Source organism: Chrysoperla carnea, chromosome 1, assembly GCF_905475395.1.
Source record: "Chrysoperla carnea chromosome 1, inChrCarn1.1, whole genome shotgun sequence".
In the NCBI taxonomy this organism is placed as follows: domain Eukaryota; kingdom Metazoa; phylum Arthropoda; class Insecta; order Neuroptera; family Chrysopidae; genus Chrysoperla; species Chrysoperla carnea.
The window spans coordinates 118,757,141-118,784,406 of NC_058337.1; the positions used below are offsets into that span (position 1 = coordinate 118,757,141).

The window sequence follows — 27,266 nt, forward strand, 5'->3', positions numbered from 1 at the left end:
TACCAACTTTGATTTCCCAAAAAATAAACTTCCGAGGTCAAATCAAGAGGGTACATTCATAATAAGTTTCCTAAAATATCCATAAGATAAATGTCCTAAAACTTGCCTGGGCTCTAAATTTAACTATGATCTTATCTTATACTTTTTCAATACATTATAATGATTTGGCGCCAGATCTTTTAAATCCGCCGAAAAAAAAAATAGTAACAACATATTTTTTATACAAATTTGTAATAAAGCTTGTATAGTTTTTTGTTTGTATTTTTAAAAACCGTGTTATTAAAAGAGTTTTTAATAGTTTGTTTCATCGTTGACAAGTGGACCCAACAAGATTTTTTATTTTTATTTGTTTTCAAAAAACACTTCTTTTTTATTTTCAAAACAAACAAACAGATGAACTTGTAGTACACGGTTTTTTTTTTAAATTCATGATCCATAAAATAGGTTTTTAAATTTGCGTCAGTAATTTATCTTTACATCGGTAATATTTAACATTTACAAAAAAATAGTATAGTTTATTTCATGTAAATTGACCTCATAACAAAATAGATATAAGAAAAGATGCAGATTAAATAATTTTCTGCTCACAAGCTGCCTAAATTTTATAGTTTAAAAAAAATATGGTATAAATCTTATGTTTGCCATGGTATCTCGAGAATCATAATACGTAACTCATTTAAGTCAGCAAAAAAATGTCGTTCATTGATTTTTAAATTGATCCCTGTGAAGCTAATATCTCGAAAACGCTGATTCGGAACAAATATTAGGTTGGGTAATCGTTTTCGCCTGGTTAAAATTAATCCTAAACGATTTTTACGTTGAAACACTGCTTACAAAAACTATTCCCTTTGCTGGGTCACTTCCCCACTTTCACTCCCTTTCCTCATATCCTATTGCGCCGAGGTTATAATTTGTAATGTACACATCATGGTCTTTTATTTGATACCCCATTTGGGTATATTTGACGATACTCGCTTATTCATCCCGGCTTTTTCGCTCCACCTTTCCACCCTCCGAAGGTTAACAGTAGATAAAAGCAATCCTTGGCGCTGGTTGTATATCTTGTCAATATTTGAGCTTAATCGATGGACAACTTTTTAAGTTTTTGAAGCACAACTCTTTTAATCCCTATTTCAAACTCTTACTCTAACTATATTATGCGTATATTATACATAAAAACCTTCCTTTTCCATCACTCTATCTATTAGAAAAAACACATCAAAATCCGTTGCGTAGTTTTAAAGATCAAAGCACACATAGAGACATGATAGGTACAGGCAGCGGGAAGCGACTTTGTTTTATATAATGTATTGATATACATGGATAGTATGGGATGGCATTTTTTGCTACGATATTTGGTGGGGATGTTTTAGTAGTTATTCTTGTCGGAGATATATCGGAGGATTCTGGGGATAATTTTTTCAGAAAGGTATTTTAATTGTAAGGAAGTGTTCTATAATCCTTTTTTGCAAACCGAGTAATGGTCGATCACCCAGGTGCCTACTTTGAAACTAATTTTATCTAGTGGCACATCTTTTTTTTCAGACTGAAATGAGTCTTTCTTATATTAATAAAACTAATTTTCTTAAAATTAGGGGAAACCATTTTTGAATCGCAAATTGAGTTTTATTTTGTTCCGATTGAAATTTTGCATTTTTTTGGGAATTCCCATAACTAGACTGATATTTAATTTGAAATCCTATTTAATTGGAATAGGTGTATTGCATTTATTTGATTATATTCTATTCTTGCATTTTTTTGGTGGGAGCGCCGATAAGTATATAATTTTAAAATTTATTTTGTCATTTTCTTTTCGGGAAGAGTCATTTTTCCTTCGAATTTCAATTTCCCTTCCTCTTTTTGAAACTTTTCCTACGAGTGCCCTACATAAATACCATATACTTTGTTTAGCAGCGCTATCATGAATAAAATATACAAAAATAATAAGTAACTAGGTTTTAACAAGAGTTTCATAATAATATGTCACAATTTGAAATGTGTTCGTTTTAAACGTATATTACGTACATATACCATTTTTAAACAGGGGGGGGGATACAAACAGAGAAGGACAATACAGAGAAAATTTCAATGAAAAACAATGATAAAAATATATATAAAACTCACATAGTTGACGTCGCTTTTTAGTCTCTTCAACAATAAATGTTTACTTGTCAATGAATTTTTTATGAGAAATTTAAAAAGTTTAAAAATATATGAGGCAGTCGTTCAAGGGGGGTTTAGCTTTGGTGGGCGGCTGATTCGAGCTATATGTATTTACTACAGGAGAAAAAAAACAAATTTTTTACGTACTTTTTGATTAACATTAATGATATGTGTTCCCAACAATGTTAAATTTTTTTTTTATTATTCTATAACAATTTTTATTGCGTTCATATTTCATTCGACATTAATTTAAGACAAAAAATATTTTAATGTCTCCCTCTGAATAGTTTGAATGGTAGCGAGAAAATTGATATTTAAATTTTTTGTGTTATTTTAAAGTTGAGTAATTTGAAAAACAAAAAACAAAAAATTTTTGTCTGGTGCTAAGTTTACGAAAATTTGGTTTACCTGTAGCATCACATTGTCCTAATTGGTTAAATGAAATTATGAACTCAGATTAACCACATTTAAAATTCACCAACCGTAAAACAGAAAATCTTAGTGATTTGGGGACACATGTGAGACAAGAATATTATAAGAATTAGCATTATTGATAAACAGACGATAGTCGAGAGAGAAGCGATACATTTTCGAAAAACAGACAAATGAATATATTAATTAATTTAGAGTAAATCGGACCATGTATATATTTATGGGACAGCATTAACTGGACATGAAGGTATTTTTTCACAATGCAGGTAAGCTGACGACTGGTTGTAAATGTGGATTTGTAACTTAGATAAAAGCTGCAAAAATTTAGATTCTTATTTGCAGCTATTTACAAGCTCCGATTGCATATTGTTTTACAAATCATATTCTAGTTAATTTTAATTCGGTAAAGTTTCAAATACGTATATAACCATAATTATAACTATTTTCAGTTACTTTTGACATTTACTGTAGAAATTGCATGTAAACATTTGAGGAATACTCATATTTTAAACAATTTCGCACTTTCTGTAAAATAGATAATGCCACGATTGATTCTCATATCTCGATTTTTTAATCCTCCGCTACTGATTTAAGTTAGGAAATAAAATTTAATATTATTAATTATAAATAATTAAACTATTAATGAAAAAAAAATTTTAAATAAAACGTAAAGTATGTTTATAAAGTAATTTATTAATCTATTTTATTATAATTAATTTAGTAATTAATTAAATTAATAAAAAAAAAATCTAAAATAAAAAATAAAACTGTAAATAAAAACCAGTAGCATTTGTTTTTATAATATAAATAATATTATTAATATGAGCATATTAAATAAATACCTACACATCTTAGAGCATTAATAATAAATAATAATAAAAAATTGATTTCTTATCAATTAAAATAATCAATTTTTTATTTTTTTAAAAGTCCTAAGAGAAGGTTTTGATTTTTGATATATGTATTTATGACACCTTTTAAAAATGATATCATTAATTATACATTTTTTTATTTTTAAAATTAGAACCAGTATTTCTTTTTTGAGTCGATTGATAGGCAGATTGATATTATACCTTTTTATTCACAATCTTTACCCGAGAATATGTACGAGCCGATGAATATAAGTCCTGTTAAAAATATTCTACTTAAAATATCCCTGAATAAATATCCATATCAAATTACCATAGAGAAAATTTTCGGTTAATTACAAGTTAGTTTCTCAATTTTGATGAACGTCAAAGATATTAGTGAAATATGTCTGAATGAGAAAAAGTTTTAAGTTTCAAATTGATTGTATTAATTCATTATTTTTTCCATAAAATGAAATAACACTTTAATTTCAAGAATTATTTGCTTTTTCCACTTGTAACATTTGTAATATGTTGTGACATGTTTCGTACTCTGAATCAATTTTCAAACTGTTAATTTCTAAAAGAATTGTTGAAATTAAAGTATAATTTTATTTTCATCAAAACAAGTACAAATTGAGCAAAATGATATGTGAATAACAAATTCAGTTATTCTAGTTAAAGCTTGTGCCTGTTTTGAGAAATCTTGTAAAATCTTGACTTAAGTTGCTCAATTTTTACGAGTTCTTGAATAAAATATTCAATACCTTACCATGAATATGTTTAAAGTTTCAGTTTAGAAAAGCTCATTAAAATCTGTTCAATATTTTTGTAGTTAGAATACCACGTACTTCTTTCTTCCTTTTATCTTATAATAACGGTGGAAGCGTTGGTTTCACTTACTTTTGTGGCGAATGGATATGTTTAAAATATTTATCTGCGTTCCCACCATCAGTTAGAATATTTCATCAAGTGATATAGAATGCTTTCACCCAAATATTGCTACGAAACGTTCTGATCTAACTAATGCATCCGTTTAAAGGGCATGCTGCGCTATAAACAGATATACAGGCAACAATTTTGTCTTATACTTTTACTATTTCTTTTTTTCCAAGTTGTTATCAAAAAAGAAGGCATTCAACAAACTTTGTTCGATAATGAAACTCAAAAATATTGATCCATTTTAGTCATAAATCTTATCATGTAATGGATTGTAAATTTACTTACTGAAAGAAATAAATAATAAATTAAAATTGCACTTTTTAACATAAACAAAACAAAACAAAAATAATTGACTTATATTATTTGTCAAATAAAATCAATATATATCAATGAATAATGACGATTCAATTTATTTGGCAAATACTACACTTATCAAAAAATAAATAAAAACCTTTAAGTGAGAAATCGTTTAAAAATGGTATTTAGTTAGTTAAAAGTGTAGTTAGTTTTTATATGAATGTGATATTATATACAGAGTGTTTCAGGGATATTGAACGATTCATGAATGGTATATCTTCTTCATAGCCTATTACTTAGACATTGCACTTTTAATATTTGATGACTGGAGAAATAAAAACTTCAATTATTACTTTTTTACAAAAGTTTCACTGTCAATATCTTGTCAGTATGATCATTTTTGAATTGCTTAATATAGTTTAAGAATAGTCCTACAGCTCGAAACTGAGGCAAAAAGTTTTTAAATTCAGTTATTTGTGTGCAAGGAGTATATGTTAAGAGTTAACGCGCTAACGAGATACGCGGAAAATTCAACAGACCGTAATTTTACATATTCCGTTCTTACAAGTAAAGCAAAGATTTCACCTGCTTTTGGCTATAAAAAATGTAAGGTAGATTTTTTAATAGCTTTAGAAGAAATGTATTAGATTCAATTTGAGGACAGGTAAAGTTCTACGAATATACTTACGATAAATATTTCCATACTTTTATAAAAGCCCAGGAAATATAAATTTTGTATCTACCCGCTTTTTCAAATTTGCCAGGTCTCAATTGAATATTATCGAATAGTTTAGTTTAATAGACCGAATAGTTTTTTCACATCGGTATACGGGGTACGGAGGCGGATAGAATAAGAGTGGGCACCTGCCCAACCTTGGATTGGGACAGGACAAATATTTAGATGTGTTTATGATCAAATATGTTTCAAACTTAAAGTAAAATTTTTGATTTGCTCCCTTCCAGGACTCAAAAGTCTAATTTTTTCCACCTTCGAGAAAAAACTGGAATCTCATTTCGTGTTTACAAATCATTGTAAACACCTCAAATGTAAACTTGAAATGATACTTTTGATTTCGATTTTTGGAATGAAAAATCTTTTAGGTTCTTAGGAAATTTTGTTTTTAGGTTCAGTCTTTCCCTGAAAGACATTTTATGCGTAGAACTATTCTTTATATCGGTGATCTGAACCACCCAGTAAATATAAATACATATAGGTATGATTATATTATACTTGATTTTCTGTTATCATGTTTAATTTTAAAGGCATTTGTTTAAAAGCATTCTTATGTTTTGTCCCTCGTTGACAAGTGACAGTTGATTATTAAAAACACCTTCTTTTCTTTATACCTATTTAAAAGTCTCTTACCTTTAGTCCTCTATACCTTTACTATACACTAGGTATAGTAATGTTTAAAGTTAACTAAGTATGCATGTACATGTTATAGTTGTGATTGTGATTGTGAAGACTAGACTCTGTGAGGTAACTTATTAACCTTTTAAACATTCAAACATAATCTGTACAAAAAAGTGTATTTATATTCCTTCTTATACCATGTATATGAAATATACCAAGGTATACTAAGTTTAGTCCCAAGTTTGTAACGCTTAAAAATATTGATACTATGAACAATATTTTGGAATAGGTGTTCATAAAATCAACTAATTAGTTCATTTTCGGTTGTCTGTCTGTCTGTCGTCTGTCTGTCCGTCTGTCATAGCGATTACTCAAAAACGAAAAGAGATATCAAGCTGAAATTTTTATAGCGTGCTGAGGACGTAGAAAGTGAAGTCAATTTCGTAAATAGCAACATAGGTCAATTCGGTATTGGTTCCATAGGACCCATCTTGTAAACCGTTAGAGATAGAACAAAAGTTTAAATGTAAAAAACTTTTGTATGAAACATTTTTTCGTTAACATCACTGTTTACCCGTTAAAACGCAAATTGTATAGTATGTATTATATGGGAATATCAGTTAAATATGTATGACATGTATGTATGTGCAATGTGACAGAGTAATCAAAACAGTTTATGCATGGTATTTCAACAATTAACTCAGTAAATTGTTTGTTTTTGCTTGTTTTATATATACTTTATAATATACGTATTTTAAGACAATAATCATTTACCTGTAGTCATTTAAATAATATGTTCATGTGTTGTTAATGTGAAAGATTTAGGAGTTTAATTACGTCACACGTAACGTATTTCTATCGGAGTGAAAGAGAACGCGATTAATTAGAAAGACAAAAATTAAAGTTACCTAAATAGTAGTTGTATTAGTTCAGTAAATCTGGCAACGCTATTACGAATATTCTCAGACATTGCTTGGCTGTTCACACAGTATAACAAGCAGTACATAAATCTAACAACGAAGTTTTGCCCATGATACTCGCTGACATTGTAACTTTCTATAGGTCCAATCAATAAATTAACCTGATTTTTATACTTTTTGGATCAAAATTACCCCATCCACCCAGTTTCATCTAATTCCAACACAAAAATTTTTTTGCGTTTTTCTTGATTTTTTCAAGGGGTGCCTTAAAAAAATTGCAAAAAATCGAGAATTTTTTTTCCAATTTCGATAAAACTCAGTATATAAGGTAATTTTGACCCAAAAAGTACAAAAATCGTATACAATTGATGACTGGTCGAATAGCTATTGAGATACGGACTAAAATCGATCCAAATATTGCAATATCTTAGAAACTCTGCATCCAATCAGTTAATTAACATGGTTTTTATACTTTTTGGATCAAAATTACCCCATCCACCGAGTTTCATCAAATTTCAAAACAAAATTTTTTTTTGCGTTTTTCACGATTTTTTCAAAGGGGTACCGAGAAATTTTTATGTCTCCAATTTCGATAAAACTCAGTAAATAATGATGTTTTGACCCAAAAAGTACAAAAATTTGGTCTTTGGGATGAAGCTATGAACTAATGTATGAGGAAAGAAATGGTAAATTAAAATTTATATTTTTGAAATACAAAGTATATAGAAATTGAGAATTGATAGTTAATATATTCTTTTTGGTTTTAAGTAGATAAAATGGAATAAACTATAGCATGAACTATACATACGTTAAGTATACTTAAGAATAATAAAAGTCATACAGTTAATGATATAATAATTTTTGCAAACAAATATAGATATTGTAATAATTATATAGTTAAAACATATTTATATATATACGTTTTTATATATAAATATTTTTTAAAAACAGTTACGAATGAAGCCTATAGCATTACACTATACATAGTATTACATATTACATACCATATGTGCTTTCAATAACTTTACATTAAGTACTTAATACATGTATATGTACTTAATACCATCATTTATACCGTATGTCAAACATTACTTGAGTAATATTATGAATAAAATATTATTGGTTTCAATTGCATTTGTTTAATTTCATTTATAGTCTTGCATCTATAAGAATTTGCAATGCTGAAAGTTTTTGTAGATACAAACATTATTTCCTCACAAAACTGTGTGTCACAAATCTTATCTATTCTTTCTGAAAATTGTTAAAGCGGAAAATTCGTGAAACTATTCAAAATATACACCAAATATTCCACCAAAGAAATTCGTTATAATATATGATTTCCAACAAAGCACAGCTTTTTTAAATGGAGGGAGTAACATACTTGTGACACTACAGGACCGATATGGTCGGAGTATAATCGCAGGCGTTTCGAAGATCTTATATAACTTCCAAGGGTCCTTATTTTTGCGGCTATTACAGGACACTGGCTGTGAGGCAGGCACGCTGAACACCTGCGCCTGACATTGTATCATGAATACTGTAGGAGCTTTCACAGTGAGGAGGAGAAAGAAACTTAACTGTCACTACCCGGCTCTTGTCATGAGGAGGTGGACTCACTTGAGCCAGTTTTTCTTTGACGATCTTTCGGACCTGAAGTCCGTTGACTTCAAGCACTCTTGCTGTTCCTAAATAGCTTCAAATGGTTCATGGAGTAGTGACCGGGGATGGGCCAACCTTTTTTTGTATCACAACGGACCCTATGGTCTTAGTGTGTCCCATCCCAGGACAGCCACTCTAACCATTTGGTAGTTTGGATTGAAGACTCATACAAAATTTGTCACATTACTCACAAAAATGTAAATGTTGAATTTTAAATTAAAATTGATTAAAGAACGAAGAAATTATAAGCATTCATAGATTGTGGCCCCTCTCTTTCTTGCTAAGCAGAGTTTTATATGTAATCTCTATGGCGATATGACGCCACTATTAAGATATCTTTCTCTTTGTTTAATTAGGAGGTTTAAACGTTCATATTTTGCGTACTACTAAAGATTTTCAAAAACCAATCTCACTTTTCAAATGATGATAAAATTTAGTCGCCATCCCTATTTTCGACTGCGTGTGAATGTTTCACTTAAATTTCTTAGCAATAGAATGAATCTTCTCTAAAAATCCCGAGCTTACTGTATATTCATTTAAACGTAGTGAATGTTGAAGATCGTGACAACTGTCATTAATAACATACAACAACAACATTGGCATTATTATATTTACAGTACATACATACACACACACACTGACTGTACTGTTAGTGTTAATTAAATGTTTTGAAATATTATGTCAGTTTTACAGATTTCTGTAATATTAATATTATTATTAGTTTTAATAATTATATTATTATTAATGATAATTTATTTTATAAAATAAAATTACTTTATTCAATCATGATAAATGTTTTATTCATTTTTATATCATTTATTTGATTTTTCTGGAAAATTTTATATAATTTTCATTGAACTTGTCAACTCTAATGGCTCAGTTGGTCAAACAATTCCGTATTCAACTCCGTACGTGGCGTGTCTAGTGTAGCGGGTTCACGCTTGGACCATTCGTTACATTGTGATTACTACAGGAGAGTGGCCACAATGTGACCAAAGGCGAAATCGTAGACCGCGATTTCATCAGAAGAAGAATGACCCATTCGGGTTAGCCATTCCTTGAAGTACTTTCCGATTTGGAGTCAAAGCACTCCTCTTTCTTTTAACGTCAAAGCCCTCGTGTTGGTTTTAAATACCTCAAATGATTCATGTAGTCATGGTGGGGATGAATTTCCATCTTTCTTACTCACCATGGCATACTTTATGCTATATTTGTCAGAAACTGCCAGAGTACTTTGTGGAGTCTTTATAGAAAGGTAATATACAAAATATGTGTAGCTCCATTAAATTTTTTTTTCACACGTACAATTTTGCGCACTTTTTTACTAATTCTAGAAGAGATTCTATCTTCCTATAAAAATATAATTATTTCAAAACAGGATTAAAGATTAAGATTTTGTGTGGGCAAAATATCTATTTGCTTTTTCCTCTCCATCGAAGGCCATGAAAACTAACACCTTTTCATAACAACTTGTCAAAATCAGATAATATTTATATTAATAAAAAGTTTATCGATAAAACAGAAAACTATATTATCATATACATACAAGTTGTTTGTTTGTCTAATATAATAATTAATTTATTAATTTTTTTTTTTGTTGCAAAAATATTATATTATGTTGTTACAATTTGACATATTTAAATTAATTGATAATTTTTTTTTTTTTAATATTTTTATTCAAACTTATAAACCGTGAGCTCAAAATGATACGAAAATTCCATGAATCTTTTTGTTTGCCGTCTTGATAAAGATAAGTTTCACTGGCTGAACGTAAATTGTGCACTTTTTACATAAAGATAATCAAAGCTAGATTTCTTGAATTTACGATTTCTCAATACTTAATTCAATAAAATAAGTATTTGACTTTTTAAAAATTAAAGTAAAGCAAGAAAATAGTGTTTTACTGCTTTAAGAACAAATTTTCCTGTTAGTACCTTTTTCAATTTATTATTATTATTTCTCAATACATTCCATAGTAAATTATATATTTTACTGAAAAAACAGAAGCCTGAATATTTCGAAAAACTAATTTTCAGTTGTTTTTCATTCCATCTACTCTCTAACTGGAAGTACAATTCAAGATATGTTGGTAGGGTCTTACTTTCTCGTAAGACTGTCAACAAATGATAACATATCTGAAAAATTTTCAATTTTCACGGTAAGTCACGATTAAACGTTCGAATTTCTTATCTATACAATACTCAAAAACACAGACATGAAGAATCATGAAAATTTTGCTTTATTTTTGACTCACGGTCTCTTATTAAGTTAAAAAACAATATTCCATGTTTTTAATATGTTAATTAGATTTAATTGAATTTGAAATATGTTCATATAAATAGTAATTATATATATTATATTACTTTAAATAATGTAAAATATGATTATTATGTTAAGTAAAAGAGTACAAAATAGGAGTGGTACTAGTTATTAATATATTATTAAGATACAGGATGTTTCATTTGCAATGATACATATTTAATTATATCGCAAAAAAAAAAAAGAAAATTAAAATTTAACTTCTACATTATTCATATTTTGTTCTTTTATTTCTGATGGGAGCAGCACGCTTGAGCTAAACTTAGAGATATGAATGCCAACGAAGAGGACATGAATCACTTAACTGACAAATTGATGAGTAATGATCTTCTATGTACATCTTTCAATATTGTATCGGGTAGTTTTTGTAAAGCTCGATGGCTTGATGTTATATTCACCACCAACTTCTTCGTGAGATAAGACACTTTAAGAGCACCCCGATAATTTCCAATTCAGTGGACAAGTTTAAAGTTGGAGAATTTTCTTTTATTCACCACCAACTTCTTCGTGACATAAGACACTTTAAGAACACCCCGATAATTTCCAATTCAATGGACAAATTTAAAGTTTTCTTTTTGAGTTTAAGTTTTTTTTGTGACTAGGTTCTTCAATGAGCTTAGCCACTCAAAATGTTATCACACAAAATTGTTTGAAAAATCCAGATTGACACGTACTATTTTTAAAAAAAGGGGCATATCGGTAAAAACATTTTGCGTAAAATGGTCATTAAATTATTAGAAAATAACATAAAAATCGCTTCTCAATATTTTCAGTAGTTTTTCACGTTGTACGCACAGGTATAAAAAAGGTGTAAAATTCTACTTTATATCATACTCATATTATCAGTGTATATTTCTACGATAGGTACTGATGTCATTAGTCTGAAAATATAGTTTTTGATTGTATACAATTTATATGATATAAGAATTATTTAGCTATATTTTAGATTTATTTTTAAAATGTTATTTAAAATGAATTTTTTTTTTCTTTTCTTTAGAAATAGTTTTATGGCAATTGTATAAGCCATAAAGTTAAAAATAATATCTAATCTATTCAAAGAAATGTAATTGTATAGTCTGTGCCAGTTAATATGGGCCTCAAATGTTACCATGAAAGTAGGCCATTTTCTTTTAATGAAAATATTGATTCCTCATTTGTACCAGAAGAACAAACTGAGTATTGTAAAAAAGAAAATCCTTTTTTTTCTACAAAACCGAAAAGTTTTAGTCGCTTTCTATATGGAATGTGTTATTGTAAGATATTTGTTTCATATTTGAGATATTTGTTGTTATATTCATTTAAGTATAGACAAGAAGCTCAAATTCTTTTGGATTTTTATATTTATTGCATCTAGAATAGTGGCAGATTTTGGACATAAATAAGAAATTTTTATAAAAATAAATTTATTATGATAATTTAAAAATAATTAATTAGAAACAAAATTGAGTGTATGTTTATTAATTCAATAAATATTTTTCAAAATTGTTTGGTAATTACTATAAAATCACACCTACTACCGACTACAAATGTTAACAAGGCTTAACAATAACCCTACAATATAAGGTACCGATCATCATAAATTGATTGGTATAACGTCTTTAATTAATAAAACTATTTTCGGGTTTATAAATTGTATATCAAAGATTTTTCCATAGATAATTAAGTAAATGTTTATTTTTCTTCCTTCCAAGAAAATAGAAAACTTTGCTATAGTTTTGGGAAATTAAACATTTAAGTACTATTTTCTCTTATTATCAGTTTTTTATATAATATGGTGGAAGCGCAAATAAATGTAATACAGAACATAGAAAGAATTGATAAACTGAACAATTTAATCGTGTTTCTATAAGTTATGGGCTTCTTTTAGAAATATTTTAAGTTCAACAAAAACAGTGTTATGAAAGGAGTTAAAGCTAGAAGGCTAGTTCTTTTTTAAAAATAATTAACCCCCGAACCAAAAAAGGTGTGTTATAAGTTTGACCCTTATGTGTATCTTTCTGTCTGTCTGTGTCATCGTAGCGCAAACGGATGAACCAATTTGGATTATTTTTGTTTCGTTTGAAAGGAAATTTAATGGGGAGTGTTCTTGGCTATATTTCAATTGCGAGTTTAGAGTTTTGTATCCGGAAAAATTATAAAATCGGCGATGATCCTCACAATCGGTTCGGTTTGGAGGAGTCTCTAAGGAAAAATTTAATTTAATGGCGAGTGTTCATCGATACGTTTAAAGTGCAATTCCGTACCCGAAAAATTTCACGGGGGGGGGGGGGGTTAAATTTTGTAAATTTCACTTGTTAGTCAAAGGTTCTCGATTTTTGACAATATATCCAAAAAAATACCATATACATGCCAAATAGAGTGTGTTTTAAAAGAATTTTATAAGATAGATATAATATTTCAACTATAAAGGTACATAATTTTGAACAAAGCCGACAATAAATATATCTACTATACCGGTAAAGATTTTTTTTTTTTTAAATATTTAAATTGTCGGTTTTTATATCTAATTTATGAATATTTCATTAGTGATTATATTATTATTATTATTATTATTATTATTATTATTATTAAAAATATAAAATTATTTTTTTATTACTTATTAAAATACACTTTTTAATGGTTTATGTTTTGTGGTACTCAATTGCTTAAGATATGACTCTACTTCTGTTCTTTTTAGTTTGGTGTAGCACAATAAATGTAAGTAGAAAAAGATATTGTTATTTTAGTGTAATCAAATTGACTTTTTTAGCTTACACCTTGCTACAACAGGCTAAAAAGAACAGGTTAACTGACTTTAATAAATAATACATTCATCATACTTAAGTAACTTTTTGACTGAGAATAGTAATAAATAAAATATTAAGTTGTTGATGATAATTTTATTGTATTAAAAGTTTCACTAATTAAAATGTCTAATAAAATTTAACAAAAAATTATGTTCTAAAATTATTTAACATTTTATTTTTTGCAAATTTTTTTTAAACATTGAAATTATTAATTTCTATAACTTATTTTATATTGCTTTTAAAATTATTAATTTTTTAATGTAGCTACTTAAGTCATTTCCGGTTTATTTTTAATGTTTTCATGTTTGACCGTTGTTTTTAAGTAATTAATCGTTTCTAAGTTTTATATTTTGTAGAATTTGTTAACTTTATTTCGCTAAGTCACAGATTCAGAAATTCATTTAAGTTGTCGAAATTACTAAGTTGAATAGATTTCTTTCATAGTCCCGGCGCATAAAAAGTAGAAATGGTTAAACTTATTGGTTCTAAAACGAATGCATTATTTTTCAAGTTTATTTTATTACGTCGGAACCCAGCTTTTATTCAGTGTATGATAAAGCTCAGTGAAAATATTAATTTCCGAGAAAAATTTATGTATTCCGTGCTTCCGCTTTAATTTAATTATTATTCATTGAATCCATGTAAAGTATGTTCATCTGTGAGACCGTAGCTTTTAAACGAATGGAACGATGTCGTTGAAATAAAAAATCGGGCGAAAAAATTCAAAACAAAATAGAAACCAGTTTATCTTATGTCCTTCCCATTGAGATTTTTATCGAAAGCTATCTGGCAGATGCTTGAAAGCTGAGAAAATTAAATTATTTTGAAAAATTCAAAAAGAAATGTCTAATCTAACGAATTGCAGGAAGGAAGGAAACTTATCCAACGGACTCGGTTACTGAAGGAAAACGTAATTTAAGATTTGGTGAAATATAATTTTTTGTAACTTTTCCAATGAATTCAGCTTAAGTATGAAGTCTACTCATTTTGAAGAATCAAAACATTTTGATAAGTAAACATAATCCTAGCAAACTTATAAGAGCCAATTATTTTTTTAATCAATTAATAAAAATCAATTTTTCAACATTTTTTACGCAATAAAAATACCAATATCTTCACTCTAAATGATTTATGAAATATAATTAAAATTAATTAATTAAATATATATTGAAAATAAAATTAAATAATTAACAATAAAATTAATATAAATTGTCAATTAATAATATTTTATAAATAACACAATGACTACTAATTGAAAAAAAAAATACAGCAAAAAGTAAAAAAAAAACACTTGACAAATACATTTACTTAATAATGTTAATTAAAATCTATTAAAATAAAATTAATTCTTATTTAAAATAGGTTTTCCATTCAGAGTGTCTGAACTTTAAACTTCAACAACTTGCATGTGTGACATCCTTATTTTGTGTGATATATCGCCAAATCGACATGAAAGTAGGTCGAAGAGCTGTTCGACAATGGAGGATCGCCACATCATCGTTGGGAAAGTCATTCTGTACCATTTTAGTTCGAGTTACTTACGATTGCCAATTGGATCTCATTGTCAGTATGAGCCCTACAAAATCAAAAAACATGCAAACGTCCTCAAAATTTGAGGTCTGATCGAGTGCCTTTTAAAGTCTCAAGCTCGAAGAATGCCATTGATGAATACTATTCACGGAGCATAAAGAATGCCGTCAAAATATGATGTGCGAAGCTGTATTTATCATTTAGCTGGTTTTATATTTATTTTATATTTAACACACAAAATGTCATGAAATTTGTTTACAGTAAAAAAAATTTAAAACTCCTCAAATTGTTTGATTTAAATTTAAAGATTGGACACTCTTAATGGAAAACCCTACACTACCGAAAAAAAAATAATAAATAATCTTTAAATGTATTTTTTACACAACAAAATATTTGTAATTTTTTCCCATTTATTTTACATCAATATTATTTAAAAGTGTTTTTGTGAAATAAAAACGATTTTTATGTAAAATATATTTTAATTAATTAATTAATCTTAAGTGGAAATGTTTTTTTTTTCTTTAAATAAATTTTGTATAAAATATACATAATTTTTTGTTAAGTTGTTTTTTTATTAGTTTTTTGTGTTTTTTGAAAGTTTTTTTCTTGTATTTTTATTACAATGTAAGTTTAAAATATTAATTTTTGATTGTAGGAAGCTGTTTTTTGGTTTTTTTCCTCAATAATATAAAATTTATGGAATGATTTGTGTACATCATTCCAGGAGCTTGGAGCACTGCTTTATAAGGAAAAGGGGATAAAATATTACATTATAATTTTATTTTTTTATAGTTTTTATCAAAAAACTCATTTTGTATAATATGAGATTTTTGAGTGCCTTTTGTTTTGTGATATGTCGCTCAAACTCTCCAGTTAGGACAGAGTTTTTCAATAGTTTATTTTTTCATTATCAAAAAACAATAACTTTGTAATATGGAGAACCATGTAAAAGCTATAATACAATTGTTTTATTTTATCTTTTTGTGGAAAATGTTGCGTTGGCTGATTTTCCTAAGCTTACTTGAGAAAAAAAAGCATATCTTACTTTGATTCTATATAGCTACAAAAGTGTTGTGGATATATATATTATAATTAAAATTTATTATTAAACGACCAACCCGACGCGACGGCCTTCAATGTGTTTTAATGATTTTTAATATATTATAATTTCAATAAAAAATTTATCTAAAAACGTTAAAACTTTCCCGCTTAATGATTTTAATTTTTGCCAGCTTATCGATTTTAATTTTGTGGTATAAAGAATTTGTTTTGAAACGACAAACTATAAATACATTTCGTAATTGAAAATATTTGAATTAAATTTTATCTTAATAAATAACAATTTCCTTTTAAAGGTTGTTTAGGCATAAATTTATATTTAAATTTTTATAAATTAAGATTTTAAGCTAAATATTGGCGTTTTGTATGCGAAGCAAGATATTCATAATTAATGTGCACCGGTTTAAAATTTACTTGACTAAAAACGTATAAATAATAGGTTCGATATTATCTTTAGAATTTTGTGAAAAATTCTTTAGGCTCGTTAAGCACTTGGGCGAACAAAAATCATGGAATTCGCACCATCGGTGTTTGTAAATGAACTAAAAATTAAAACCAATTAAATAAATGTTGGAAGCGCATATAAATCATATATTTCATAACATCTAACTATTCAAATGTATTTATTTGCGCTTCCACCAATTTTATCCAGAATTTTGAACAGCTATTTGAACAGTATTGAGGAATTATTTAATATTATTCAGGTATTGTGAATAGGTATTTATTAGGGTCTTATGTGAGTGAAGCGAGCTACACTGCCAAAGGCTCCAGCCAGACCAAAGGCCAGTTATTCCAAAGCTTAAAGTTTTCACTTCCTTCGGCAGTCCCCATGACTTTAATGAACCCCTTTACTATAATAAAGCTCAACGGTTTTTTGATTATTTATTGTTCGTTTAAAGGTGCTTATATCTGGAATTACAAGTTGAATTCGAGAAATTATTTGAATAAATGATGAAGTACTTTATCAGCGAGCTGTAACTTTTTTGTTTTTAAAGTTGAAATTGCGAAGCGAAGGGGGCGGGTAATTTCTGGTTTAAAATAATACACTAGGTCAATGATAAAAGTGCTTGTCCATTATAATATGTTTATACTTAAGATTGTGCGGGACTACCTTAATGAAAATACTAGAGCGGAAAATAGTTAACCACAAATGAATGAATTTTTAAATATATTATATTTCTTATCAAAATATGCGGTTAAATTTTAATTTTTGATTATTATAATTAAACATTTTAAATGATTAAGTTATTTTGGAAATTTTTAATCAGTTTTTGGTATTATTAACAAACATTTTTTTGTAAACATCAATAAATCTGAATGCTTGTTTCGTAATGAAGAAATTTAAGGTTTCCGCTAAAAAACCCAATGTAAATATCGAAATTTGCTTTTTATCATACGTTTTACCGGGAAACGGGAATTGAAAACTATTTAAAAGCTATTGAAAAACGCTTGTTTTAATTTTTAAAACAAAGCAAAAATCTATAAATAAAACTCCGGAGAGAAATCGTGCGACAATCGTACAAGGATACATACCAAGAAGTGTAGCAGAATAAAATTATATAAGAGAAGATTAAATATGATTCTTTGAAATAAATAATTCATATTACATCGAAAAATGTTTGTATTTACCGAGTGTAGCAAAGCAAAGGTGGCATAAATTTCAAGATTTTCATTAATGTCGTCGTATTTTGTATAGATTTTTTTTCACAACGCCTACAATCCGTAGATAGTTCAACGGACAAAATTATAGCAATACATTTTGAGCAATTTTTTCCGATATCAATATGTTAGTATAGGCATGAATACAATACTATATGGTTACACATACATTTTAATACACACAGTATATGATTATTTAACTAGAAAATCTACCTACAGGTTATACAAATGAATTTGTTGACTCGTACAATGCACCAGGTTTGCCTGAAGGTGTTAATCACGCTATCCACTTCTTGGTAACTTATTTAAACCCATCACAAACATCATCGGAGTAAGTGAATAAGTGATCATTATATTTATTGACAATATACATGAACACCTTAGTAACATGCAAATATATATAAGAATCTCTTTTAGATTATTATTTATTCTAAAAATCTATAATATTTGAAATAAAGTGGTATTTGGGTTGGTAAATCTTAAAATGAAGAAGTTAGAACCTCAATTGAGTTTCAATCGCTTACTTGGGCTGAATCGCTTACTGGGGGAATTAAGGCAGCACGAACACCATTAGGCTATTTTAGATTTAGGGTTGAAATTATTTGAACCTTATTTTCAACTGTGATGATGAATTTTGTTATAACTTCATGAATATAGACGAAAATAAGAATAAAATTTTTCGATATCTGCCTTGGTTTTCAAAATATCGAAAGCTAAATAATATCTCCCCCTCGACCTAATGCTCAGAATTGATTTAGACCTAGTTCAACTTCACAAAAAAATCAAGCTTTTTATTTAAAATTGCCTTGGTTTTCGTACCTCCTTAATCGCATTTTGTTACAGTAAATACAAAATATTAATTATCCAGCTGTTTTTAATTGTTCATGACTTACACGCAAATAACCGTTTATCTACATATTTAAATATTACACAGATAAATGTTTTTTTCGCTCAGTAATTTTTTTATTCCATTTAAAATGCAAAAATATTCTTGTATTCCCTTATCAAACGTAACGTGTCAAGAAATCCTTTTGAATTTTCATTACGCAAGTTTACAAGGATGGGCGTATTGGTACAAAACGTCATGTAAGAAAATAAGGTTTGCTTTTTGTTTGTTTGTTCTAGGAAATTCTTTTGGATAACTATAAAATTCGAATTGAAGGATTATACAACTAGACACCATGTAAGTCAAAGTACCACGAAGAAAACACTTATATATTAAATATTATTTCCGATTCACTGTGGTAGTAATTATTAATTCGTTAATTTGAGTTGAAGAAAAATGAAAGAAAATAATATTAAATTTAATGAAATCCATATATACAAACCATAAACTTATATATCCACCCATACAATTATATTAATAAAGTTGTCAGCGGATACAAAATCGTAGTTTGAGTATTACAAATTGATTCCTTGTTCCATAAAATATAGTTTATTTTATACATAAAGTTTATCATTAAACCTTGTAAAATTATTAGGTCAAAATAGCTAGATATACATTTCAAAAAAAAAAGAATTTTTTATTTAAAAAATAACCAAACAAATCGATATTACATCACGATAATAATCATAAATAATTGAACATGATTGGTTTTTATGTAGTATAAGGTACCTATATTGTTTTTGTGTTATGTTTCTTTAAAACAACACAAAATATTATAAAAATTGTCCTTAAGGCAAACACGATTTTTTACTCAACTTGGCTTGTTTTTAATTTTTTGTTTGTTGGTATTTTTATATAATAATTTGGATAATTAGTATTTCCGTAATCATTATAAACGTTCTCAAATATATAACAGAATATAAGGAATATAAAATATGTTGTTTGTTTTAATTGGAGAGCTGAAATAATATTAAATAATACCTTCAGTATATTTGTACACCTGGTATGTACAGGATGATTCTATATCGAATAAAATCAAGATCAAATTTGTTATAACCAACTTGAAAAAAAGGAGGAGGTTATCATAATTATCGTTAATTATCAACTAATTTTATTTATTCCTTTTTTGTTTGATAGATCATACTTCAGAGAATGTCCCATCTAAATTTTATTAACATTATTTTTAAAAAAAATAAAGGAAAAATTGTAAAATCTAACGCTGCAGACCGTCACCAAATAAGCAACGAGAAAGAAAGAGAAATAATATATAGGTGATAATTTACTTTTTTTAATTTAGAGGCAATTTTATTACAGATATGATATACAAATTAGATAGTGAACAAAATTAAGTCTAAATATTGCTTTTAAGCTTCAGTCTTTTCGTAAGCATTTTGAGATCGTGAGTTGATGGTAACATAGCCTTCAATTACTTTGAAAGCCATAAACAAATTAGTAATTAATGCATATTATTTTTGCCTATATGATGTCGCATCATGACGGCTCGTGTTTTAGGTCACGTGATATATACATGCAAAATTACTTTTAATTTTAATATAATAAAACATTAATGTGTTTTTGTGACTCAAAATCAAAATATTTTATATATTTCTACATAAATTTTAATTTTTATCAAATTTCATAATTTTTTTTTTCACTACCGAAGGTACCATATTGAATTTACATTCCATTACTGTGTAATTTCTCATGTAAAATTTTGCAGCAACGTGCATAATCCGTTTTCCACCTACGGCCACTTATTTCAGTCTAATGAACTTCCTTACTTCTCTTGATCTACTCAATTTAAGGTAAACAAATACACTTACCTACTAAATAGTTTAAGTAGATATACATATCGCTGTAAGGTCCAACATATATGTGATATTGATACGTGTAAATCAAGTAATATATGATGGTTGAGTTCTATCTAATATCTGAAGCGAACGAACAAATTACTTGACTCTATATAAACACTTGGCAAAGGTAAAAATAATAACAGGTAACATCAGATATTACTTACTTACTACTTGGTAACATATTAACAAGTATTTTCTAAGAATATTGTTAGACTAGCTTTTACTCGTGGTTTCGTTCGCGATTGTGATTCATTTCAATGAATTTACTGAATTCATTATAAGTGAATCAATCATCTACCATGGATCAATCCCCCATATGCTATCGTTCAAACTACTTACGTCCGCGTAGATTGCCCCTTAAATACCAACTTTATTTCCATTCCTCGGACCATAAGGCAGACTTTGTCCTCCACTAAGCTCGCTGCGGTCACAGTTCAGTATAGGCATTCAATTAAAATGTATGAGCATTCGCAGTGTATGCAAGGAGTCTCCGTTTCTTTCATTCCCAGCGAGGTCTAGGGTTATTTTTTTCAATTTCACATCGAATGTAAAGAATCACTTCTTTCGAGCATGTAGAAAGAATAAAAAGTTAGCTTTGGGCGTGCATTTTCCATTTTCGGATAGTTGCGACGTAAATATTAAAATTTAAAAATTTTGTTAATTCGACTATATTACTCGTCCAATAGAATAGTAGTGAAAGGGTAGTTTTGGAGATGCCCTTTTAGGGATACCCTTGAAGGGAGAAAAATTAGGCTATGCCTTTTCTCACGTAGATTTATACCAATGTTCATCAAAAGTGGTTCAGCAGCTTAGCGGTGAAAAAGTAGACGGGCAGACGGAGCTACTTTCGCATTTATAAAATGAGTTAGGATTAAATTTCTTTTTAATATAGAAACATCTAATTATTAGAAGATATTTTATTAGAAATATAGTTATAATAATTTCTATTTAAATATGATTAAAAAAGAAAATTGAACAGTTTGATACTTCCAACTAGGTGAGGTGGATAGATCAAGGCCTAGTGAAGGAATTCTCGGAAAACTTTGACAGTGGTAGACCGACAGTAGCCCAATAAGCCAGACAGATCGATTTTTGTGTAATTAAAATAGAGGTTTGAGGTTGAGTTCCACTTATAAAATAACACCAATTGTAAAAAAATTTTTCCACTTTTGGAAAAAAAAATTGTTTAAAATTTTGTTAAAAAATTTGAGCAGTTCTTTCTTATTTAAGAAAATTTTACTCGGAAATTTAGCTACTAGGGGAACTACAGCAGCTAATTGCTAGTTCATAATACTAGAAGTACTATTTTTATTGGAACGTGTGATGAAGCTACCATAAATTGAAAGATTTAACATATAAATAAATGTCAACTCTTTGCTATATATAATCAATCATTTGCCGTCGCATCTTCGTATTATTTAAAAAAGACGGCCTTTTCTGGATATAATAGACTAAGAAAGTAAAGGTAATTATAATAGTAATATAAGACGACTTGGCGACGAACTCTGTTTGAATATATGCCTGTTCCATAGCAGAACAGGACGATTATTTTCAGTTTACTTGCGGATTAAATCTGGCAGATACGACTGTCATCCTAAATACTTCTTTTAGAATATTTATTATAAAATTGGGACCTGAACCGTTATTATGGCCATTTGTACAGTTGTTCAAATGTTTGACAGTCTAATTCATATAATTTCTGCAGAAACTGCCTACGAGCGCAAAATTAGATTAGGAATTAGATGCCCAATCAAAATATCTTTTTATTAACTTAGTTACATCTAAGTTGAAGCTTTTGAAGGATAAAAGAATGACAAATAGTGCTTAAATATATATTATCACCATTAAAAAAGGTTCTTAATTGGATTCAACATTGGCCAAGACACTTACCAGATAAACGATCCTTAACAACTTGTGACGCAAATGCAGCTGCGGCTGCGGATCTTTGTAAATTAACTGGATCTAAGCCCAATGCCCATGGATTAAATACGGCTGCATTTGGTGGGCTACCTGGCCCTCCATTATTCGCACCTCCACCTGCACCACCTAAAGGTCTATGCGCGGGTACACGTAATACACCACCTTGACTTGTATACACATAACCGGGTAAAACACCCGCGGCTGCGGCTACTCGTTGATTAAAAAATGGCTGATATATACTACTTAATGCACTATTATTATTATTTAATTGTCCACATATTTGTTGATTATCTGACGATGATTGATCTGATGACTGATCGGAGGCCACCACCTTTTGTTCGAAATTTTTCCCCAATAAATTTGAAATACTAAATGGTAATACATTTTGTACGTTTGGTACAGTGGTTCGATGATCCGCACCGCTGCCACCATTATATGAGGAACGATCATCGGTATTTGGTGTGGAACAATTTGACCGTTGTTCACAATCACTATCACCACTGATATGTGACAGCCGGGAATCGGTGTCCAAAACGTTTATCTCTTGTTCGTCTTCCGAAATTTCGTGGTCCGACATTTTTATAGTTTTGTTTTAGTTTATTGACACAGCATTTGTTTAGAACAACACACTATTAAGTACACCCTGTATATTGTAACTTCAAAAATAAATCACGCACCAGGTCACACTGAAAATCACTTTAGACCTAGAACAAATAGCTCTCTTCTTGAATGGATTTCAGTATCAGTTTTAGTTGAAAGCTGACTACTAACTGGTCATGAACAAACACATTAAGTTTGTTGGGTTGTTTCCATGGTATTCATTTTTCTCCCCCTTCCCATGGTTCCGTTGTATGTATAGTGAACGTTGTAAACCAATCCGATTGTAGTTCATATATCGTATTGTACCGCCCTTACTAGCATTTCATTGGTGTCTAGAAGTGATTCTGCCTGTGAAATTCAATTGTACTGTTTATGTTTGTTTGAATTTGTGGTAGGGGGTTTGTTGGGTGTCGTATGTGTTTTGTTGTTGTTTGGTTTGTTTTTTGTTCTTGTTGTTGTTCTTTTTATATATTTCTTTCTTTGTTTATCACATGTAATTATTGAAGTGATTTGTCTTTTTTTACTTGTTCATTTGTTTATTTGTTGTAGTTATTTTCAATTGTTTTTTTCTATATCGTTGTCACTTTTTTCTCGTTTGTTTTATATTTGAGTGTGCATTTGAGATTGTTCTTCGATTGTTTTCTGTTTTCTTTTGTTTTTGGCATTGTAGATTTGTTTGTGAAGTTGAAGTAATAAATTGAATGATTTTATCTGATTTCATAATGAAATTAAGCTTTATTTAATGAAATGGGATTGGTATCACGCATTATGATTCTTCAAAATAGTAACTTCATCAAGATCTCGGATAATGAAGCTTTATTTCCAGCCAAAGAGAAATTTTTTCATAAGCATTCTACAAATTTTACAATACGTTACAATTTTTCTCATTCATTTTATTTTTCATTTTAATAACCCAATTGATAAACGAAGTAAACTCTTTTTTTTTTTTTGTCAAAATAACCCAGGCAAATAAAATCCAGCAAAATGAAAATCAAAAGTTTTTGAGAGATTTGCTGCACGTGCGTCAATTATTTCGGGCGTTAAATTTTATAATTTTTAATTTGCTGAGTTCGAATTTGATTAAGTGAATAGATAATATTGGACCAAAAATCAAAATAATCGTAATCATTTTCACTATTTGTGCTGTAAAACAATATTAAAAACGACAATTTTATATTGAAAATAAATTAAAAAACTTATAGGTCGAATGTCAAAAAAAAAACGTTACTTACATCAACGCCATATCTGCATTTATAAAACTTATTATTAAAATTAATTAATAATTATTAATTATTATCACAACTTTTTTTACTAAAATTATTAAATATTATAATTTTGCAATATTTTTGACAAATGAATTTCAACGATTTATACCATACAGAGCCGAAAATTCGTAAACTAGCGCAAGCACAAGGTAAAATTTTTTGCTTACATCTTTAGTGTCGTGATTTGAGAAATTCTCACAATTTCTGAAGGGCTTGAAAAAATATATTTATAAAACTGTAAATAGGTTGCAAAGATCTGAATTTAAATCAAACGTGAGCAAAATGCTCATAACGGAAGTTATGACGGGCTAAATAGGTATCCAAAAAATTCTTTTGCAAAGTTTAAATTACTGCCTCTAAAAATTTTCCAGAATTCTTGCCCATATATAGGTAGTTAGAGTAGTTACAAAATATCATACTTATAGGAGATGGGTTGTTTTGAGAAGTGTCTAGCATGCAACTATAATTTCGTAAATATTTTCATTAAGACATTTTGAAATATTACCTTTTTGACAAATTGTCGAAAAAGACACGCTGTCGTTCAAATTTTCCGGAGAATTTTTAATATAGTTGTTATTATTTTTGGTTAAACATATTAAGTAATATTCCAAGAAACAAATTTGTTACCTATACAATTTTTTCCATCTATAGTAACCAATAATTTTTTTATTCGCTTCATATCAGAAGGAAAACGATAAAAACAGAAAAAAAACTTTAATTATGAAAAAGAACTACAAGCAAACTATAATAAATTAATTACCAATAAAAATATTTATATTACGTTATATACATTAATAATATCCCCCCTATTAAGTTTCCATTGAGTCCATACGTCTTACCAAAGTACCTACAAAACAACGATACCAACAAAATATATTATTAAAACAAAAATATAAAAATGTATCCGTCACGAATAATGATTAAATAAAAAAAGAACAGAAATAACAAAACAATTAAATAAGGATAGATATATACTGTATTATAAGGTAGATTGAGAATATTATTAAATGTATTACCTAAAATAGCAAGTGAAATGATATTTTTTTTATATTTTAAATGAATTTCGTGGCCAGTCAAATGCTAGCAAATAGCTTTTTACTTTTCATGAGCTCCTACACCGTGATAAAAATAAATGGCGCTGTTATAACGGCCAACAAATGGTTACAGAGCAAATTTGAAATTATTCAGCTAAATTATGCATCAATTAAAAATAAACAAAGTGTATTAAAATAAGTAATTAATATTTTCAAACTACAGAACTCTAATAGTAAAACCTCAAATACGCCCATAAGTCCCAATTTAAACACATTATCTATTTTAATTAATGGTTCAATTTCTTGGTTCAATGTGAAAATATTAGAAAATTTTCTTGAGACAATAAATAAAAATTATTGGTTCCCGAGTTTTGAGTTTATAATCGTACAGTTTTAATGAATTGAACGTAAAGCTTCAAGACACAAATAAGACAATCGTCAATGATGAATGATCCATGATGGATCTCATTCGCGCTTTTGACTCTAAGCTGTATGCTTTCAGGAACGATATGATTACAAAAAACTACAAGTATGTTCCAAATTTGAAAAAAAATCAACGATTTTAGATGTACATGAGATAACAGCCAAGGAAAAAGTCATTCATTTCATTTATTTGATATAATAATCAATTTTACAAATTTTCTTGATAAATCAAATCAAATTATCAAGTCAAATCATCAATATATAACAAAATAATTACAAAAAACACAAATTAATTTTAAATATTATAAATTATAAACATAAAAATCAAATTATTTACATTCTAACTTCTAAATAATAGAATCAAATTCTAAATGTTCTTTAAAATAAAAGAAAAAGAAAAGTAATTCATAGATCTATTCATTATATCTATTAATTCTAAATCTATTCTATATCTAAAAATCTATTCATTAAAAAAAGGAAAGGTTAGTAATACAATTTTTAAGTAACAGAGAGAAGACAAACAATTAGGGAGCAATTTTATAGGTAAGTTTGTCGCCTGGTTAAAATATGGCTTAAATAATCTACTATGACGGGAAGCTTTTTTTCGTCATACTCATTCAGAATGGTCACTGCTGAAGACAAATTGAATTCGTTAACCTTGTCCTTTGAACATCCAGCTGTACCTTCGCAATCCTCCAATAAATGTTCCACACTTTCTACTCCACCACATAAAACACAAACACGTTCATCGTTTATCCTTAGGCTGTTCCATTTAAAACCGTATACTCTAAAATTGGCGATAATACGTCTTCCATCTCTATCTACGTTGCTCAAATATCTCGCACCTTCTTGGTAGTGCGCCAGTTTGCTATAGAGGCTTAGACTACTCTTTATATTTATGTCCATTAAAGAATTAGTTATGGATTGTTCATGTATTTTTTTTTTAATAACGTTTTTGTTTATATTATCATAAGGTTCCCTGATATTTAATTCATTCATTTTTATAGCAAATTGGTCACTCCAATCTCCGTTCATGCATAACTTTTGTAAATATTTGTCACTTTTCGTAATTCTTAAATAGTAACACAAGGCTTTTTGTATGCAGACTTCTTCAATAGATGTCACTCCTAATTCAATGTTAATGGCCGAGTTAGGGGTAGATTTGGGGACACATATAATTTCTTTATAAAAATTATAAGCTAGTGCATTGACAATTTTAAACTCGTTTTTATTGCAGTTTAGGGCCCAGATTTCACTGCCATAAGTTATTATAGGTAAGATTAACGAGTTAAACAAATTTAAAATTAATTTTAATGG

At 28.3% G+C, this 27,266-nt stretch overlaps 1 protein-coding gene across 1 annotated transcript in view; it reads right to left on the reverse strand.

The window, feature by feature from the left end:
* The window catches only part of LOC123305729 (T-cell leukemia homeobox protein 3), an 83,024-nt gene extending 59,688 nt beyond the window's left edge, over nucleotides 1-23,336 (reverse strand). Inside the window, exon 1 of the mRNA XM_044887529.1 lies at nucleotides 22,598-23,336. Within this exon, the coding sequence (XP_044743464.1) occupies nucleotides 22,598-23,204 (607 nt within the window). The 5' untranslated portion in view covers nucleotides 23,205-23,336. The remainder of the gene's footprint in view (nucleotides 1-22,597) is intronic.
* Between the last annotated feature and the right edge of the window lie 3,930 nt (nucleotides 23,337-27,266).